The 13731-nt window shown below is 42.3% G+C and overlaps 1 protein-coding gene across 1 annotated transcript in view; it reads right to left on the bottom strand.

Moving 5' to 3' along the window:
- Positions 1-487: 487 nt before the first annotated feature.
- MYOM2 (myomesin 2) overlaps positions 488-13731 on the bottom strand; it is a gene marked incomplete at its 5' end in the record, with an annotated part of 101813 nt that continues 88569 nt past the window's right edge. Inside the window, 5 exons of the mRNA XM_084624909.1 lie at positions 488-1165; positions 11891-11946; positions 12688-12710; positions 12811-12847; positions 13175-13338. Of these exons, the coding sequence (XP_084481035.1) occupies positions 800-1165; positions 11891-11946; positions 12688-12710; positions 12811-12847; positions 13175-13338 (646 nt within the window). The 3' untranslated portion in view covers positions 488-799. The remainder of the gene's footprint in view (positions 1166-11890; positions 11947-12687; positions 12711-12810; positions 12848-13174; positions 13339-13731) is intronic.

Raw genomic sequence — 13731 nt, 5'->3', positions numbered from 1 at the left:
AATACTGTTGCACAACTGCATGCCTTTAAAACAGGTGTGAGGAAACTTTTTGGCCCAAGGGCCACATCTGGGTATGGAAATTGTGTGGTGGCTCATGAAATTGGGATTGGGGTACAGGAGGGGGTGAGGGCTCTATCTGGGGTGCAGTCTCTGAGGTTAGGCCATAAATGAGGAGTTCAGGGTGCAGGAGGGGACTCCAGGCTGGGACAGGGGGTTGGGGTGCAGGAGAGGGATCAGGGCTGGGGCAGGAGGTTGGGGCATGGGAGGAAGTCAAGGGTGCAACCTCCGGGCAGCGCTTACATCAAGCAGCTCTTGGAAGCAGCGGCATGTCCCCCCTCCAGCTCCTATGTGGAGGTGTGGCCAGGCAGCTCCGCATGCTGCCCCTTCTGCAGGCACCGCCCCTGTAATTCCCATTTGCCGCAGTTCCCGGCCAATGGGAGCTGCAGGGGTGGCGCTTGGGGTCGGGGCAGTGCGCAGAGCCCCCTGGATACCTCTAAACGTAGGAGCCGGAGGGTGGACATGCTGCTGCTTCCAGGAGCCTCGGCACACACATGCGGAACAGTCTCCGACCCTGCTTCCCAGCTGGAGCGTGGGAGCAGGGCAAGCCCCAAATCCCGCTCCACAGTGGGAGCTCAACGGTCAGATTAAACAGGCTGGAGGATGTGGCCCCTGGGTTGTAGTCTGCCCACCTCTGCTTTAAAAGCTCATCTCCTTGGACACTGGCAGTTACCTATTTGCAGCAACACTTCAACTACAGCTCATCTATATGGTTTTGTATGTCAAACACGGTTTTCAAACTTTATTTCCTACTGGATTTCTCAGCTGTGGAGGTTGTTTTTGCTTTTTCTGGAGGTTCTGTGGCTTGTGCTGGTGGTGGTATTATCCGTGGTTTAGCAAACTGGGAAAGTTTAATGTCAGGCATCTCTTCACCATGTTTGTACACACTTACAGTGACATCCACTGTTTCCCCACCATACTTGTTCTTGACATTGATGCTATATTTGCCTGAGTCCTCTGAGGACACTCCCTTGATTGTAAAGCTGGCAACATTTCCATGCTCCAGTGCAACTAAATAATGTTCATTAAGTTCAAATTTCTTGTCATTCCAAAGCCACACCACTTCAGGATCAGGATTTCCAAATACAGAACAGGTCAGATTCAAAGTCTAAGGAAAAGAAAAGTCATTTTAGGCATCAGTGAAACAGAAGGTTTATTTGAGCATGCTGGTTGTCACCACACTTATTATACATTAGGAACAAGAGAAAAAGACAAAGGAAAGTGTAGGTCTTCTACTCAGCAGAGCCAACAATGGGCAACGTCAAGAAGGCTGAGGAGTTTAATGCCTATTTTGCATCAGTCTTCAGTAAAAAGGTAAATTGTGACCAGATATTTAACACAATTAATATTAGCAACAAAGGGGAAGGACTGCAAGCCAAAATATTTAGGTACATTAGACTAGTGGTCAGCAACCTTCGGCACGCAGCCCATCAGGGTAATCCACTGGCAGGTCGTAAGACATTTTGTTTACATTGATTGTCTGCAGGCCTGGCTCCCCACAGCTCCCAGTGGCCATGGTTCACTGTTCCCGGCCAATTGCAGCTGCGGGAAGCAACAGCCAGCCCGTCACTGCGGCCCATGCCGCTTCCCGCAGCTCCCACTGGTCGGGAATGGTGAACCACGGCCACTGGGAGCTGCGGGGGGCCATGCCTGCAGACAGTCAACATAAACAAAATGTCTCATGGCCCACCAGCAGATTACCCTGATGGGCTGCGTGCGAAAGGTTGCCAACCCCTGCATTAGACATATTCAAGTCAGCAGAGCCGGATGAAATCCACCCTACTGTGCTTAAGGAACTAGCTGAAGCAGTCTTAGAACCTTTAGTGATTATCTTTGAGAACTCAGAGGATGGCTGAGGTCCCAGAGCACTAGAAAAGGACAAATATAGTACCTATCTTTAAAAGGGGATCCGGGGAAAGATGATCTGGGGAATTATAGACCAGACAGCCTAACTTCAATATCTGGAAAGATACTGGAACAAATTATTAAGCAATCAATTTGTAAGCACCTAAAGGATAATAGGGCTACATAATGAATAACCAGAGTAGATTTGTCATGAACAAATCATACCAAACCAACCTAATTTCCTTATTTGACAGAATATTGGCCAACTGGATGGGGAGAAGCTGTAAATGTGATATATCTTGATTTTAGTAAGGCTTTTCACACAGTCTCACATGACATTCTCATAAGCCAACTGGGAAAAGGTGGTCTAAATGAAATCACTGTAAGGTGGGTGCATAACTGGTTGAAAGATTGTACTCAGAGAGTAGTTATCAGTGATTCACTGTCAGACTGGGAGGACATATCTAGTAGGGTCCTGCAGGGGTCTGTCCTAGGTCTGGTTCAATATTTTCATTAGTGACTCCAGTAATGGAGAGGAGAGTATACAATTTGCAGATAAATAACACCAAGCTGGGAGAGGTCTAAAGCACTTGGAAGGATAAAATTAGAATTCAGAATGACCTTGACAAATTAGAGAATTAGTCTGAATTCAACAAGAACACAGTACTATACACTTAGGAAGGAAAAATCAAGTGCCTAACTACAATATGGCAAATATCTAGCTAGGCAGTAATACTGCAGAAAAGGATTTGTGGTTTATAGTGGATCAGAAATGGAATATAGAATCATAGAATCATTGGTTGGGAGGGACAGCAAGGATCATCTAGTCTAACCGCCTGCCAAGGTGCAGGATTTGTTGTCTCTAAACTACCCAAGACAGATGGCTCTTCGGCCACCTTTTGAAAACCTCCAGGGAAGGAGCTTCCACAACCTCCCTAGGCAGTCTGTTCCATTGGTTCAACAAGGTGATGAAGTTGCTAAAAAGGCTAAAGTAATTCTGGATTGTATTAACTGGAGTATTGTACGTGAGACGAGGGAAGTGATTGTCCCACTACTCATCACTGGTGAGGCTCACTTGCAGTACTATGTCCAGTTCTGGGCACCACACTTTAAGAAAGATATGGACAATCTGGAGAGAGTATGGAGGAGAGCAACAAAAATAATAGAAGGTTTAGAAAACCTGACTTCTCAGGAAAGGTTAAAAAAATTGGGCACATTTAGTCTTGAGAAAAGAAGATTGAGGGCGGAGATTGGATAACAGTTTTCAAATATATTAAGGGTTGTTATCAAGAGAATGGTAATCAATTATTCTCTATGTCCACTGAAAGTAGGATAAAAAGTAATCAGCTTAATCTGCAGCAAGGGAGATTTAGGTTAGATATTAGGAAAAGCTTTCTAAATATAAGTACAGTGTTAAGTGCTGGAATAGGCTTCCAGGGGAGGTTGTGGAATCCCATTCACTGAAAGTTTTTTAAGAGCAGGTTACATAAACACCCGTCAGGGATGGCCTAGGTATCCTTGGTCCTACCTCAGTGCAGGGGACTGGGCTAGTTGTCTTTTCAAAGTACCTTACACCCCACATTTCTATGATCCTATGGTCTTCTGGGAAGAGGGAGAGAAGGAATCCACAATATATATAAGGATCACACTTGTTTAAGGGTTCCTTTTGAGGTGTAACTTTAGCTTCACTCATCAAGCGGAGGCTAATATACATATATTTAGACTTGTGAAGACTGAAAATACAGATACATAAAGTATATTTTTAACTTTCCTTGTTTTTGACACAAGCTTTCCACCATCTTACCAGTGACTGTGATTCAATAATAGCCCCAGGGTAACATTGTCTGACGATGGTAAGTTGGACTGTCACTGCAGTCTTGCCTGCAGCAGACTCCTGGCAAGCCATTAGTCTAACATGATGTTCAGACAATGATACATTTAAAAACATCCTTGAAGTTTCTACTTACGCACCATTGGAAGAGCTGAGCAAACTACTTCAGCTGCGAGCCTCCCAAGAATATTACTGGAGATGTTTAAATTCACAGTGAAAGCAATTAATATTATAGACTCTCCAGTCATCTAGGCTCTGTTTAATGGTTAAATAACACTTTAAGGAGAATATGTCTTTATACACAGTACAGTTTACAAGTATAAGACAGAGAAATTTATGTCAGATATATTTATATAATATATATGCCTGTCTATGCACTATATATGTGGTGATGATATCAGTACAATAAATGGAAGACCTACATGAGACAGTGTATAGTCATGTGGTTCATTTCAAATATAATGCACCTTTGACTGCCTCCCTTTCATTCTGCCCACAAATCGCACTCTAATGGAGTTATTTCTAACATTTCAGGCCACTGAACTGCTTCAGACATCCACCATTTTACTAAAAAACCCCAGCCTCTTCCACAGATATACTCCCTGCTCCTCCACCCTGACTTCAGCCTCCCAATTACAAACTCTCAGGACCCAGAAAGGTAATTGTCTGTGTGTGTGCACGCATGTACACAATTAATTGTTTTCTTGAACTCCATTTAAATTATTCAAGACCACAGGATCTATTAAAACAATTCAGAATGTAGGGAGTGGCTTATTAAATGTGCTCAGAACTGCTGTACATTTAAATGCTGCACATTGAAAAAACAAGCAGTTATGGGTACCACATGCTTCCCATGTCAGAGGACTCCCCAACTGTGGGCCCAATCCTGTAAACATTAATACTTCTGAGTAACTTCAATATCAATAGAACTATTCTTATGGATAAAGTTACCCATATGAGTAAGATCAGGCCTTATACTTTATTAAAATAAAAGAGCAGTTTTTAAAAGTGACTATTTGCTTAAGCAATAATTATGTAAACTGCAGCATTTGAGAGAGAACATAATGTCTAAATGTCACCACTTTGCCCTCAACACCCATCAATATTGAAGATTTTTTAATCTGTCAATATTGAGAATGAATCAGAGTGCCGATACCTAGGATGCATGTATATATCCCAAATTGTCACTCTTGCGTATTTGGGGCTGCTCTGGTTTACTGAACTACAGTGGTCACCTTAAAGACCATGCATATGATAACAGTGTTCAAATACACTAAGGGCTGTTAAAAGGAGGAGGATGATCCATGTCCATTGAAGGCAGGACAAGAAGTAATCATCTTAATCTGCAGCAAGGGAGATTAAGGTTAGATATTAGAATAAATTTTCTAACTATAAGAATAGTTAAGTACTGGAATAGGTTACAGTATACTATTTTGTCACTAACTTTATGAAGAATACTGCAGCACACCTTTACTGAGTGCTGGAGACAGTCTACATTCTTTTTACAATAAAGTTGTTGTGGTTGCTAGCATCCATTTTGTCTTTGTCTCTTTGTCATTAACCTGACATGGTGTTAGAAGAAAAACAAAAGAAACTGCAGAATTTCATCAAAATGCCAAAGTTTCACTCCCCAGAGAGCTTCACTTCGACGGGCCATCAGAGTGGCTGTTTGGAAAGAGTAGTTTCCATGTTTTTGCATCACAAGTAATCTCAGGGAGGTGCACATTACTTAGTCTATGCCATGGACAGGAAAGCTGATTATATCTTTAAGTCCTTTGCCTTTGGAGAGGAAAGCCACAAGAACAGTTACGCTGTGGTCCTGGCTATGTTTGATGAGCAATTTATACCTCAGCATAATGTGGTTTATAACTAAGCGTTTTTCTACCAGCAGGTCCAAAATCCTGGGGAATCTGTGGAACCTTTTATAAGAGACTTGCCTGACAGGGCAGAAAACTGTGATTTTGAAGACAAAAAGAAAGAGCATATTAGAGACAGAATACCGATTGGCATTTTCGACAGGGACTGCAGATAAACTGCAAATGAAGAGAGATTTAACCCTTCACACAGAAATAGAAATGGCAAGACAATCAGAGATCATCAAAAATCAAAACAGAGACGAGTGACTGCCAGAAAGAAACCTAGAAGTGACTTACAAACAGGGTCACAACAGGACATATAGCACAGCTGCAAAAAGCAACTGCAGTAATCCTCAAAGGCAATGTGGGGTAAGCCCCAGGTAAGACATAACACTTTTCAGATTAAATGCACAAGATGTGGGAAAGATCACAGTCCAAGATTGCTCACATAAAGGAGCCAAATGCCATAAATGCACAAAAATTGGACATTTTGCAGCTTTCTGCCTAACAAAGGCAGTATAGGAAGTGACCACCGAGAATCAAGAGCCATTTTTTCTGGGTTTAAGCACGTGTAATGACACATAGCCAGCGTGGAGGGTGAAACTGGATATTTATGGAAAGACTGTTAATTGGAAGCTTCCAGCCCAGTGTGAGGTGCATGACCATACCTGCTACAAAAAGCTACCTGGGCATATAAGCAAATTCAAATAAGTTTTTAGTTATATTCAAACAGGATGGCTCAAGTATCTCAAGAACACTATAGCCATGGCACAAGACTATTTTGTTGTATGAAGACAATTAAGTGAGTCCAACGGACTAATGATTAAAGGTGATCACATTGCCATCTTTGAGAGGAGAAATTCTAAATCACATCCATGAAGGACATCAAAGACTAAGTAAATGCTGTGAATGAGCCAGTCAGTCAGTGTAGTGGCCTGAAATCAGCAAGGATATGAAGAATGAAGTATTTTCATGCAAACATTGCAGTACTAACAGACCAACACAACGCAAAGCACCTCTAATAATACCTCTACCAGACAGACACCGGGAGAGGCTAGCAGAAGATTTATACGAATTCGGAGGACACCGTTACCAAATTATAGTGGATTACTTTTTTAGATATTGAAACAATATATCTGAAAGATGCAACATGTAACAGTGTTACCAAGAAATTAAAGAGCACATTCATCCACTGTGCTGTTCCAGAACAACTACTGATGGGCAATGGGGACCACAATTCACCACAGCTAAGTCATTCTACACAAAATATGATTTTGAACACATCACTAGCAGCTCACGTTACCCAAAAGCAAATGGAGAGGCTGAGAGGGCTGTTCAGACAGCCAAGAAAATATTGAACCAGGAAGATCCATTCCTTGCTCTTCTGATCTACACTGTTAATCATTACTAATGGGAAGGCAAGTCAGGATTACTGTTCCAACCCTGGAAAAGAATTCAGCCCCAAAGTGGCCAGACCTAAGAAGAGTAGCCAAATTGGATCAAAAGGCAAAAAGATCTTATGAACACTTCTATAGCCTATATCACTCAGATAATTGCCTGATCTGGAACCTGGTAATAATGTTTGTGTCAAAACTGGATGGAGGTAAAGGATGGACAACTCCTGCTGTAGTAAAGAAAACAGACTGCTATTGAGACAGATGGTGGAGAGTTCAACAGGAACCATCAACATCTTCAGTTTTTTCCAGAGAATGAACAATCAACTGAACAAACTCTACAAACTGCAGATGAAGAACCAAGAGAAGATTCACCTACTCCAAACCTGCTTGAGAGAGCCCTTGCTGTAGCTCACGAAAGTCTATGCTCAAATACATTTGTTCGTCTCTAAGGTGCCACAAGTACTCCTTTTAGTTTTGCAGATACAGACTAACACGGCTGCTACTCTGAAACTTGCAAATAAAAAGACAGCCTATTCACTAAGTTATCTGTTCTGTCCACAGAGTTGAAAAAACAGTGTGATTTAGGGATAATTAACAGATGGACATGTGTTGAGATGTAAAGTTAGTTTGAAAAAAACAATTGTATAGTTTTAAAAATTGTTAAAATGCAGAAAAGAAAAGAGGTGATGGAAAGTTTCAATTGCATTACGTTTAGTCACTAGGTGGTGGTATGTGAAGAATAGTGCAGCACATCTTTATCGAGAGCTAGAGACAGTACACATTCTTTTTACAATAAAGCTGTTGTTGCTAGCATCCATCATGCCTCTGTTTCTATGTGACTAACCTGACACCTGTCGTTGGAGGTTTTTAAAAACAGGCTGTACAAACACCTGTCAGGGATGGGCTAAGTTTACTTGGTCCTGCCTCAGCACAGAGGGTTATACCGAATGACCTCTCAAGGCCCCTTCCAGCCCTACATTTCTATGATTCCCTACTGTCCCTTTAGAAGTGTCAGTTATCCTATATGCACATATGTATGTGTATATATCCTCATACTAAGAAAATGTTCCATCCTTTTGTTGTAACTGCTTTTTATAACTTGATTGCACTTTCAGCTCTGGCCGCTCTTCTCTCAGTGGCGGAAGGTGTGACCTTGCACGTACGGTGCATGCAAGGTCACGCTGTGTGGAGGATGCTATTTTGAGCCCTGCCGCCTCTTTCTTTACAAATTATGCGCTGGCGCTCGAGACTGATCTAGAGCCACCAGTTTCATGATGGAGAGTCTGAACCCCCACACTCCCCTGCTTCTGTGAGGACTAGCTGCCAGATGAGCCTGGCAGGCCTCTCCAGCATCCAGAGCTGGAGGATGGACAAGGCTGGAGACCATGAGATCCACTCCATTCAAAAGGAGAGAACTATTGACTTCCCACCGTGGACAACAGCCCTTCTCATCAGGTTTCTATAGCACTAAGTAGGTAAGGCCTGTTGGAAAACTTGGGGGCAGTTCTGTTTTTCATACACACACACACACACACACACACACAAAATCATATAAGAGGTTACTCACCCTGTATGGTAACTACAGTTCGAGATGTGTGTCCTTATGGATGCTCCATTTCAGGTGCATATGTGCCTCTCAAGCCCTTGATGGGAGATTTTTCTGCTAGCAGTACCCATTTGGCCCATGCATGCAGCTTGTGCCTCCTCATGCCTGACACTGAGTCTATATAGGGATGCATAGGTGAACCACCCTCAGTTCCTTCTCCACTTGAACATCTCCACAGAGAACTGTCCAAAACAGAGGGGAAGGAAGGGTGAGTGGTGGAGTACCCTTAGGGGGACACATCTCGATGAAATGCAGTTACTGAATGAGGTAAGTAACCTCTTCTTCTTTGAGTCGTGTCCTTGTGGGTGTTCAACTTTAAGCGACTTCTAAGCAGTTTCCCCAGAGGGAGAAGGGATCTTCGGAACTGAGTCCAGAACTGAGGACAGAATTGCAGTACCTAGTGCTGAATAGGATTTGATGGCATGGATAAAATCATAGTGCTTTGCAAATGTATGTACTGAAGACCACACAGCGGCCTACATATCTCAGACACAGGTACATTCTTAAGCAATACTGTGGATGTTGCATGTGACTTGATAGAATGTGCTATCACCTTTTCAGGAGGATGAACCCCTGCGGTCTTATAACAAGTGACAATACATCCAGATATCCATCTCAATAGTCTCTGAGCAGAAATCATGGATCCTTTGGATCTATCTATGAAGGAGATGAACAGCCTGGATGACCCTCAAAATTGCTTGGTCCTATCCAAGAAGAAGGCCAGTGCCCTTCTAATATCCAGGGTACGAAAACAAGACTCCTGAAGAGAGAGCTTCAGGAGAAACACTGGTATATGAATAGATGGGTTAAGGTGGAACTCCAAGAGAAACTTAGGTAAGAATTTAGGATGTGGGTGTAAAGAAACCATCCAACGAAGTGGGCATTCACCCACAAAAGCTTATGCTCCAATATGTCTGTTAGTCTATAAGGTGCAACAGGACTCTTTGCCGCTTTTACTTATCCTTAAAGACTACCTTAAAGGGGGGAATCTGCCATCAAGGCACCAATCTTCCCAACTCTACGCAATGGCATGATGGCTACTAGAAAGGTCGTCTTCATAGATAAAGGGAGTAAAGAACAGGTTGCCATAGCTCCAAATGGATGTTAATAAGGGTAACTGAGTACTTGGTTGAGGTCCCAAGTCAGAGTGGGGTCTCTAAGCTGGAGGTAGAGATTTCCTAAACCCTTAATAAATCTAGATAATACAGGATGAGCAAATATGGAAAACTCCTCTATAGTCAGATGAAAGGCTGATATTGCAGCCAAATGGACCTTAACTGAGCTAATTGATGACCCTGATATCGTCAGATCCAGGAGATAATCCAGGATGACTGAAAGAGGCACAGATCCAGGTGGGAAGTAGCAATGACAGCACCAATGGGAGATTCTCTTTCATTTCTGCAGATAAGCAGTACGGTTTGACTTCTTCCTACCATTCAGTAACACCTGTTGCACTTCGTCAGAGCAGGAGGATTCTAGCCCCTTGAATTATTAAGGGACCATGCCTGCAGGCAGAGAACCCCTAGCCTGGGGTGAAACATGAGTCCCACATCCTGTGAGATGAGACACGGAGTGATCGGTATCTTGAGCTGTGGATGGATGCATAGATGAGATAGGTAAGGGTTCCAAGCTTGTCTCGGCTGGGTTGGTACTATAAGGATTACCCTGGTCTTGTCCCATCTAATTTTGTTCACCACACTGAGAGCTTGTCTTCACTACCACACTAAGTCAGCGCCACTGCCATTGATGCAGCAGCGTCGGCATAAGTGGCTATGTGCACTGCACAATGTTGGCGGCAGAACTTCTCCTGCTGACGTCGCTCTTTGAGCGTAGTTTAATTACATCAACGGGAGAGTTCTCCCATCGTCATAGAATGACTACACAACAGATCTTACAGCAATGCAGCTGCATCAGTACAGCTGTGCCGCTGTAAGTTCTCTAGTGTAGACATAGAAATAGTTGTAGTTAGTAAGGTTAACAACTAACTACACTAATTAATATTACCATAAGAAGAATATGAAATAGCTGAGACATGCTCAAGGTGGGCATGTTAGAGCTCAGGCCAAGCAATAGAGAAGGAACTAAGGATGGCTTGTCTACGCATCCCTATACGGCCTTTGTCTGCCACAAGGAGGCACAGGGCATGTGCCTGGTCCAAATGGGCACTGCTAGCAGAAAAATCTCTGATCCAGGGCTTGAGAGGCGCATGCGCACCAAAAGTGGAGCTCCCACAGGGACACTACTCAAAGAAGAAGAAGAAAAATATCTGTTGGTCATTGATTTCCTCAACAGTGGATGCCAATTAATAGCAACCCCAATATTAACAACATTCAGTTAATAGCAGCATTTTGCCAGGAACTGATCCCATCCCATTGACTTTAATGTTAATGGGATAGAGATGTTGGCAACAGGCGTGCTGCTTATTAACAACTATGCCAGGGCAGGGCACAGCCCAGAGAGTGCAAGGAGAGGTTCCATGCAGCACGTGCCTTCAGTCCCTGTGGAAAGCCTTAGCAGCCCTTCTCTTTACTACTGGCTGGCCTGCTGCTGCCCCTCCCAGCCCACAGCACCAAGACTCCAGAAGACAAGAGGGCTGCAGCACAGAGAGCTGCGGCCTCATGTGGCTTCATTGTACCTCTCCCTGTGTTCTCAAAGCTATATCCTGCCCTGGCCTCAAGGGCCCAGGCTATACACATTCCAGTGCTTCCTTTCCTGGCTGCAGTCCCGCAAAACTGCCTGTCACTGATTGGCAACCTTCAGTTAATAGCAACTTCCTGTGGGGAACTGAGAGGTTATTAATAAGTGTCATCCACTGCAATAATAAATTGTAATCTCCTAGTGGTTGTAAGGGTTATCAGTTGTCTGCTATTTTATGAACCCAGCCACAAGCGCACAGGACCCTGGGCCCACTTGACCATAAGTAGGGGTCACCAAGCCCCTGAAATGGACGAATAAGGGACTTTGCCACCCTTGCAGATCTGGTGTGCTGCAGGGGGGTGCTACACATAGAACAGTAAACATCCAAGTAAATAATAAAAGAAATAATTGAAATTAAATAATGGGTGGAGATTAATAAAAGCTGACGGGGCATTTACCACAAAACTCCCACTGAAATTAGTGGGAACTTTGTCATTAAATCCCAGGTCGACTTTGAAAATCTTAATCATAATAATTAATACATTCTCCATCCAAAAGGCTACACTGCATGGTTCTCTACTTCTCTGCACCGCTGCCTCCTCCCCACTAACACAGAAATCCTAACATACGAACATGACTCAATGACAAAAGTCATCCTTACCTTGCCTTCCATTATAGTCACCACATCGGGCAAACCACCTATCACTTTACCACGATCTAGGAATTAAAAAATAATAATCATACTACAACAAATCATCACAAAGTCTGAAAGAATTTATTACTCACTAAATATGTTCATCTTTATAAATCCTGATGTAGTATTAGCAATAAGTTGGTGACTTCAGAACAAAAGGAAATTCTTGGGCAGTTTCAAGCATTTAGAAGCAGTATCTTAAAAATAGGAATTTTTATTAAATGAAATATGAAAATAAATAATACAATCCCTACAGTATTCCTGATATTATTTATTTTGATATCAAATATTTTATGCTTCCCTCAAATGTGCCACAGATTTTTGTACCAAACATACAATTGCCTTGAAGTTGTTAGAGAGGTTTTGGAACAATATAAGCTTTTGGAACACAACAAAGCAAGAGCGATTTAGGCTTTTAGCATCCAGGTGGTAGCTATCATTATGTTTCAGAGTCAACATTGCAGTGTGATGAAGAAAGTTCACAACTCTTAAATTATTGTTTCAGGCTCTCTAAGACAGCATAGCAGTGATTCACCCACCCAGTTCTCATTTGGCAGGTTTTCTTTGCAACTAAAGAAAATTAGACGCACAACTTTTGAAAAATGACAGCAAATCCTGTGGCTGAATTCTGCAGCAATGTGCTGATTCTGCTGTCATGGAACTATGGAAAACATGGGAACTTGGAATTAGGTTTGCCTTTAAATAAAAAAAAAATCACAAGATTAGAAGTAGATTGTCTCTTAAAATATGTAAAATATACTTACTCTTCTCAGCAAAAGCCACTGCCCTATAGTTGGAAATGGTGGGAAAGAACAGAAATAAATTAATATTTTACTGTATAATTAAGGCACTAACTACAGGATCTAAATAAAAAATGTATGGCTTACTTGAGTCGCTGGAATTCTGCATATGCATCATCAAAAGCTGTAATGAAATATTTCAGTGCATTATATAAAATGTAATGTAGTTCTTATCTACAAGTAAACATAAATGTTGTCACTCATTCCTATGTTAATGTTCTTTTAAAACCTCTCATAAAATTACAACATATCAAATGAAAACTGAACATATGGGATCAAAATCAGCCTCGGTGGAAATGGTCTCAACTCTAAGGTATCCAGAAAAGTTGGGTCCACTTACAGCATAGCTGAATTTGGCTGATAGCTTTCCATTTTTATAGTGATTCTTCCACTTAATCCAGTTAATGAAAATGCATCATGTCTTATAACTACAATATATTCAGTATTCTACCTTGTCCAGATAGATCAAGCATGCGCTTATGGGATTCTTTGCCATCAAAAATTTCAAAGGTGTATTTCCCTTTGTCCTTTTCAGTGGGCTCAAATATCTGCAGCCAGGCAACCTCTTCACTACCTCCAATCCTCATCTTTTCACTAGAAGAAACCTTAGACTCCCTTGAAAAATGAACAAAAATAGGTTTGAAAATCCTTTGATGTACATTCTGCATAAAATATTTGGCTATTAAATTTATAAAGGATAACATAATGCACTTAAAATTACAAATAAACTACAATTACTGAGAACAATTTCACAGTGGATTCTTTTTTTCTTCCCAATATGGATATGAAACATTTCTGAACCATTAAAGTTAAAATATCAATTCTGGGGAGCAATGGGAGCTGCGGAGTCGGCACTCGGGGTAGGGGCAGCTCGCAGAGCCCCTACATCCCCCACCCCCACAATCCTGCCTTAGCCCCTCTGCGCTGCTGGACATTTAATGGCCTAAAATCTCTGAAATTGGCTTCAGTATCCTCCAGGAGATAGAGCCCGACTCTGGGAAACTCCTG

Source organism: Lepidochelys olivacea (genome assembly GCF_965140295.1).
Source record: "Lepidochelys olivacea isolate rLepOli2 genome assembly, chromosome: 3".
NCBI lineage: Eukaryota > Metazoa > Chordata > Testudines > Cheloniidae > Lepidochelys > Lepidochelys olivacea.
The sequence above is the reverse complement of the archived record's forward strand: the minus strand, read 5'-3'. Positions and strand labels throughout refer to the sequence as shown.